The sequence below is a fragment of the Larimichthys crocea genome, chromosome VII (assembly GCF_000972845.2).
Source record: "Larimichthys crocea isolate SSNF chromosome VII, L_crocea_2.0, whole genome shotgun sequence".
In the NCBI taxonomy this organism is placed as follows: Eukaryota; Metazoa; Chordata; class Actinopteri; family Sciaenidae; genus Larimichthys; species Larimichthys crocea.
In genome coordinates, this window is record NC_040017.1 from 21,798,215 (window position 1) to 21,806,096 (window position 7,882).

Genomic DNA, 7,882 nt, shown 5'->3' on the forward strand with positions numbered 1-7,882 from the left:
AACCAAAACAGTAAATTTGAGTGCTGGACAGGTCAACAATGAGCTGAAACTAAAGCTCTGTGAAACCATAGAGAGCTGTAGATTCAGGTGATAATTCCCTGTTCACACTGTCACATTGTTTTCACTTTGTCATTTCACACAATGTTGTTATAAAAACAATAATTGTAGCTCCACTTGTATCTGATTTAATCAGTACTTCAAGTGTAAATATGATGCTGTGGTTGTGATTCATCAACTGGTTGCTCAGAGCCAAGAAATAGTCACATACTGTATAATCTGTAAAACAGTGAATCTGTGTGATAGTGATGCTGGGTGAACATAGCCAAGCCAGCTGTTTCCCCCCTGTTTCCAGTCTTAATGCTTGGCGAAGCTAACTGGATGCTGGATCTAGCTTTATATTCACCATACAGACATCTTGTGGTCTAACTCTCTGCCACAAAGTGAATATGTGTGTCCTCAAAAATGTTGACTATTTGATTAAATGTGGTCAAGGTATGTAGTGTACTGAGTGGCGACATTTCTCTGAAGGGCAAAGTATGGCACGGTGAAACTGTTTCTAAATCACCTCAGACATAACTTTGTCCGACATATTGTATACGCTGATACTGATATGAACTTGGCTCTGGAATACAGAGCAGCAAAGTTCACAATAAGTGCTCTTGGTTTACTTGGCAAAGTTTTAAATCCCAGGCAACACAATGTCACGGATACAGTGTCATCCTAACTTTTCTTCTCTAATTAAAATACTGTCTGTGTCAGTCTGTACAGTTCATCCTCATGTGACATTTTCATGCTCAAGCCATGAGTCATCATAATTTGGATTCTTTAATTGAAGCTATCAGCAGCGATTAATAAGCAGCATCATAAATCATCAACTGTGCCACTTCCAAAATTCCTGTAAATAGCCTCCTAACCCTCTCCTCTTCTTTTGCTCTTGTATCCGGCGTCCCACCACATTTCTTTCTCCTATTTCTTCGCCTCTTTCCTACACTAAGTAGGATCCTAAGGGGTTCCCCAAATGAAGCTTCCCCACAACACAACAACAAACCCATACAGTACAAGAGTTCAAGCTTTGCTCACAGTCTTTTTGTTTGACTAAAAAAATCATTTAAAATCAAATCAAATTAAATTTTAGTCACAAAGTACATTTGCCTCGGAGGGCTTTACACCCTCTGTCCTTAGACCCTCAGTCCGAGTGAGGAGAAACTTTCCCACAAAAAAACCTTTTAACAGGGAAAAAAGGTGGAAGAAACCTCAGGAAGAGCCACAGAGGAGGGATCCTTCTCCCAGGACGGATAGACGTGCAATAGATGTCACGCGTACAGAACAAATCAATATAAACATATTGTACAATTACAATGAATAATAAAATGATTACAGTAGCAGTGGAACCTGTGATAGAGATAGAGAGACACAGATGCACAGCGGCAGCAAATCAGAAACTAACTATAAACTATGTAATGGAGATATGGTAGCAGTACGGCAGTTTAGTCCTATAGCAGCATAACTAAGGGATGACCTGAGCCAGGCCTAACTAATAACCTCTATTAAAAAGTCTTAAAAAAAGTCTTAAGTGTACTCTTAAAATTTTTTTGAGCTTTATTGTATAGAGACAGCTGAAGAGTGACAGGAAATGTGGGGAGAAAGAGATGCTGAATGACATGCGGGAAAGAGCCACAGGTCGGACTCGAACCCTGGGCCGCGGCGGCAAGGACTAAGCCCCTGCACATGGGGTGGCTGCTCCACCCACTGAGCTAAACAACACCCCCCGTAAAATGTTGACCGTGTCTGCCTCCCGAACCCAAAATGGTAGTTTGTTCAATGCTATCCTGTTGATGCTGTAACATGTAAGACTTGTTGCAACACTAACAGTGTCCACTCCCTTTTAATACAGAACATTTGTGTGTTTGATCAACCCTGACCTAAATCCGCCACTGGTCTGCAGCTGGTTAATATTATTTTTTCCCAAGGGTGACCATATTTACTGAATTTTGGTCCAAGTTTTGAAAAAAGTGCCCCCAGTAACTGGTGACTTGGCTTGCAGACAAATGCTTATGTAGACGACAAAAGAGAGATTAAAACTGGCATTTGACACTGGATACACCTAAAGTAATACAACAGGCACCTTTTTCAGGCTGTATCCTCATGGTGTATTGTGGCGCTGTTCTTTAGGGACCTGAGTTACTCAGTAGTCTCTTTCGTGTCATGATGCTTCACAAAAGACTTTGGATTTCTCTCAGATAGGTGTGTCTTTTATTCGCTGACTGTACAAAACAACACTGAAATTTTCTATTTACAGTTTACGGCCTGAGGCCATAACAAAAACTGATCTATTACAAGAGTCGCACTCTGAAGAACAATAATGAGACGCTTATCACATCAAAAGATCTCAAAAATAGAACACTTGTGATCAGATCCATGACCCTGCTCTTTCATACGTCTATGAAAAATAAAACATTATTTGTGTGTATACATTACGGTTTCCTATGTGACGCTCTTCCTGCCCATACTCAAGACACCGGTGAAGTGTTTTTCCATTGCACAACGTCATTACCAGCCATTAAACTTCAATTACATTACATATAAAGTTATATCTTATGCCAGACCAAATGCATTACTGGAAGTTTAAAGCCGACTACCGTAAACATGGCAATAAGTGGAGTCATAGACAATTGGACGCCCTGCTGGTAAGCACTCCTATTCCAGTAAAATACACAAACAATGGATTACACAGCTTTGTCTTTAATCCCACAAGGTAACACACCACACTGTCCACTTCCGTTTAATTACCTTCAAGAACAAATTATTAGTTTGAAATGCTATAGTTTAATGGGGAACTCATTCATCTTTTGAGAAAAAAGCACCCAGTTTCAATGTCTGGCGTTAAATAACATGCTGACCAGGTGGCAGCTTCTGTAATAGAGTTGCCTGTCTGCCTGACCTCATTAAGTTTTGAGACAAAATCGAAAAAAAATAAATATAAAAAATCCCCCCCCATACAACCTGAAGTGTATTTTGTATAAATGTAAATTAATGTAGATTAGGAAATCCTCGTCATTCAAGAAAGTTTAAAATAACAAGCAACAGACGGTGAACTGGAGTTGACACCTTGAACTGTACCAAGATGAATTGTTATTCAAATTCAGAATGAATGTAAAATATTCAAAAAAATGAAGACGATAAGGCCCAGGTCATGTTGCACTATTGTCTGAGACATTCCCCAACACGCCCCCGTGGGGGCGACAGTATAAATGGAGGGCTCTGGTGGCCCATAGCAAGGCACAAAATGAAGACTTACAGGTGAGTACCTACATTATTACTTATTTTTCAGAGTAGATTACTACTTTTAGTTATATTTATTTAGTATAAAAAGTTTGTATCAAAAGTTTGTATCAAAAGTCGACACTTTATTATTTCTATTCATATATTTCTTAATATTTGAAATTAAAGCAATAATTATTTTCTTTTTACTTTTCTTACTACATCAACAATGGGGGGGAAAATGCAATTTAGAAATACTGTAAACTTGTTTCTGGATTTTAAATCAAACTTGTCATATGAGATATAATTTGACGGTCTGACGCCGACGTATTTCTAAGTTTCTCCCAGGATATGTTTATGATGAAGCATAACCACTATTGTCATCATTAGTGTCTTGAAAAATGTCTTTTAAAAATTCACCTTAATTCAAGGATCCAGGTTGAAACACATATTTCCTTTTTCATCGAGGTGACCGTTGTATGTTTCATAATAGGCTTAAGTAACTCTATTATCTTTGTTGGCTTTTCCCTCCTGGACAGGAAGGTTTTTGTCGCCTTTGACGTCAAAAAAATTGGCCATTTTTGAAAGACTTTCTTTCAAAGCACTTTCCTCTTGAAAGAAGATTATGGATACTTTGGTTTCCATTGTTTTGTTGTTTTCTCACAGGGCCCGACTCAGAACAATGTGGCTGGTCATCCTTGTGTGCCAGCTTGGCCTCATTCTGAGGACTGAGGCCCAGATACCAGAGCAGTGCATTACTAGTGAAACAAACAGAGCTCCAGGTTAATGACCATTTCTTTGATATGTTCTTTACTCATTGTTATTATCACACTTCCATTTCTGTTGATTTATGTCCTCCCCTTTTGATCCCTTTCAGAAAACTCTGACATAACAGTGGTCTGCGGCACTGAGTTTATGGACCTGAACATCCTCCTTTGCCCAATGTACCACGCTCGTTACAATGAGTCTCTGATGTTCCTCAATAATCAAAACCAAAAAGGCTGTCTGGGGACGGCTGACTGGGGCGTCACACCGCCAGTCTTAAGATTCAGATTTCCCTTAAATGAAAGTGCCATGGAATCCTGCAGTAATAGCTTTAAGGTATTGTTCACAATAATACCTTTACCTACTATTAAGAGGATTTTCCAGTACATAATGGTATTTAGAATAGTACAGAATCTATAGTGATAAACTGAGTTCAGTGATAGATGTGTTTCTTTTTTCAATAGATAATCAATGAGGTTGGGTCCGGACAGTTTTCTGACTTCTCAAATGTCCAGTACGTCAACATTTCTGGGGCTGTTACCTCTCTAGACCCCACCTCAGGTATGATCACCTATAAACCACAGGTCCTGTACAAGTTTTCCTGTCTGTACCCGATGCAGTATATCCTGAACAACAGCCAACTGGGCGTGTGAGTATATCATGTGAGACCTGGAATAACACCAACACTGCAAAATAACGTGAAATAACCAGGACTGAGCAACATTTTGATGCATTCTATGAACTTCTTTTCATTTACTACAGATCAGGTGTGAATCTCGTCATAAATGACAACAATGGTAGCTTCATCAGCACACTGAGTATGCAGCTCTACCAGGTCAGACCTGCTCTAGCTTTTAAAACTGGACAGTGAGTTTTTTTTTTTTTTTTACATCATCTTATAACAACATATAACTTTATTTTGTTCTTTTTTTGTGGAACAGGATGAAGACTACGAAGACATTCTTTTTATCCCACAAACAGGACTCAAACTGAAGACCAAAATTTATGTTGCAGTTAAGGCTACCAACCTAACAGAGAGGTATTTAAAATCTGACAGTTTACAATAAACCCTAATTTACATAAATAAGAAAAGACACTTAAAATCCACCTGTCTGTCCTCAAAGATTCAACGTGCTGCTGGACAGATGCTTTGCGACGACAAGTCCATATCCTACGATTAACAATGACCAAGCTTATGACCTTTTTGTAGGGTAAGACGCAAATATACATAACCACAATATATAATACCTTCCACTTATTCTGACACTCAACTCCACACTAGGTCTTTGTACTTCCCCATGTACAATCACACTATCCATCTCTTTTTCACCCAAGGTGTGTACGTGACCCGCAAACTAAGGTGGACATCAACGGGGCGTCTCAGGTGGCACACTTCTCCTTTGAGGCCTTCAGATTTGTAGAGCACAAAAATCAGACAATTTCCACTTTCTACCTGCACTGCACCACCCGACTGTGTGAAGTGTCCTCATGCAGCAGCTTAATGCCTGTAAGTACACACCACAGTTAAACTCACAGTCCTAAAATAACTTTAAGATATCACAAATATGTACTGTGGTTAACTCATGCATCAGCCTTGATTGTCTTTCATTAATTTTGAACAGGACTGTGAAAGTGGTAATGGAAAGAGGAGAAGGAGAGAAGTCCAAGAAGTGTCCGGCAACGCTACAGTCTCCTCGCCTGCCATTTTTGTGGGAAAACAGAGCGCTGGTGTGTCTTTAGGGCAGGATATCCCTACAGTCTATTACAATGACAATTTATGCAAGGATACAAATGATAAGGAAAACAATATAACCTTAAAAATACAACATCTATATAAATATCTAATAAAATAAATGAATATATAGGTTTATCAGTAAACAGGATTTGTCTTTTTTGATTCATGTTATGAGAAAAATATGAGCATTCTTTCAAATTAAAGGACAAATTAAGTTGTCCATGCCCTTTAGGACGACCCATAGAAGTATTTTCAGACCTGACAAGGACAACATCATTTCTTTGCGACTTCCAAAACTGTTACAAATCTCTGTTGGCTTGTCGTTTAAGGTTTTGTTAAGTTTAAGCACAAAGACATCTCAGTTATGTTCAGGAAAGATCATGATTTGGGTTAAAATGTAAACTTTGTGAAGGTTAGTGGACATTCATCACCATGTTTATAATAATAAAACGATCACAGTCATTTGAAAGAAACTTTCCTTATGGTTTCCTACGATGTCAAATTATGAGTTGATCAGTTAATTTAATCAACAATAACACAAAAAGTTAATCTTGTCAATCACTGACCATATTTTTGATTCAATTTTTCAGATGAACCTCAAACTTTCTCGGCTTCTCACGGTAAGAATTATAAGTGATGTTCTGAATGCACTCTTATGGCTTTGTCCAATGAAGTCTGAGGGAGCAGCAAATTTAATGCACCATACAATATTGATATAAATAATATTGTCTGATTATTCTTCCTTGCTCACGCAGATGTGACATCCGAGAGCAACTACAGCAGCCCTGTGGTGGCTGTAATTGTCTGTATTGTCGTCCTAGCTATTCTCCTCGTCGCCATGGCTGTTTATTTCGCGCTGCACATCAGAAGAAAAAAGCCAATCATTCAGTAACATCACCTGACTGAAAGTGGGATCTATCATTATTCACGCATCTCCAAAACTGTCAGTTTAATACTTCATCATATACAATAAATGGCCATTATGCTGCAGAGATAGTAAAAGAAAGAATTTACAAGAAACAATAGTCAGACATATTATACTGTAATACTATAGCCGTTTCAGTCCACAAACATCAGCAGGAATCTAGGTTTGTATCTTCATAATCATTATAAATCACACAGAATATGTACAAAAATTATATTTTGAAATCATATTGTCAGAGTCATGTTGAAGTATTTAATTAATGTGTCATTTGTGATCAGTTAGAAATTGTGTACTTTTGAAATGTTTTCAGTGAGAATGATGAATAAAAAGTACACGTGCTTTATAATTTGATAAAACACACCATTAAACTAAACATTAAAGTTCTGACTGCTTCTCATTGTATGGCTGAACACACACCGAAACAGAGGACAGGTTTGTTAAATGACTGATGGCTGATATAGTGTAAGTCAAGTTGGACAGTGAGCAACACTTTTTGCTGTACATCCTTGATGATTTTGATTTTTTACTTTGAATTACGTTAATAATAACTAATAACTTTATATTGCATTGCACAGACTGTGTTTGGCTGCCATAGTTTGTCTGTTGCTTTTAGACATACCTTCTCATTCAGTGTTTTGCCTTCATCTTAATGACTTTCTGAATTGTAGATTAACACTTAAACTGTGAAATAATACATTTAAACATGTAAACAAAGTTAAATATCTTTTATATTTGAGATTCTTCAGAGAGCTTTGCACACTTTGACAGTGAGCTTCATGAGGTCGTCACCTGGAATGGTTTTCAATTAACAGGTGGTACCTTGTCTAAAGATAATTAGTAGATTTTCTGGCATTTTTAATAGTTTCGGCTCATCAGTTGTGTCGTTCAGAGGCAGTACTGGCATACAGTAAATAGCCCTGTTGGCTATTGTAGTAATCCTTGTTATGGCAAACACAGCTCAGCTAAGCAAAGAGAAATGTCAGTCCGTCATTGCTTCCAGAAAATTTCAAAAACATTAAATATGTTGATGCTCTCATGAGGACTCAGCAAGAGCCTCAAGTATTAAATAACAGCATCAGGCTGTATGGAAATCCCAACAGGACAGAGATATGCATCTATGGAAGAATCAGAATGAATAAAGCAGTATTATTTCTAAAAGCGGGACATAAGTGGAGGCTGGGCTGACGCTTTGTGTG

At 38.0% G+C, this 7,882-nt stretch overlaps 1 protein-coding gene across 1 annotated transcript; it reads left to right on the top strand.

Moving 5' to 3' along the window:
• The first annotated feature begins 3,926 nt into the window (after positions 1–3,926).
• Positions 3,927–7,036, top strand: LOC104928959 (zona pellucida-like domain-containing protein 1). The gene is made up of 10 exons (XM_019259368.2): positions 3,927–4,043; positions 4,139–4,362; positions 4,491–4,675; positions 4,789–4,861; positions 4,968–5,065; positions 5,151–5,237; positions 5,362–5,533; positions 5,649–5,754; positions 6,352–6,381; positions 6,517–7,036. The coding sequence occupies exons 1-10, from the start codon at positions 3,944–3,946 to the stop codon at positions 6,651–6,653; spliced, it is 1,212 nt and encodes a 403-aa protein (XP_019114913.2). The 5' UTR covers positions 3,927–3,943; the 3' UTR covers positions 6,654–7,036.
• Positions 7,037–7,882: the final 846 nt, after the last annotated feature.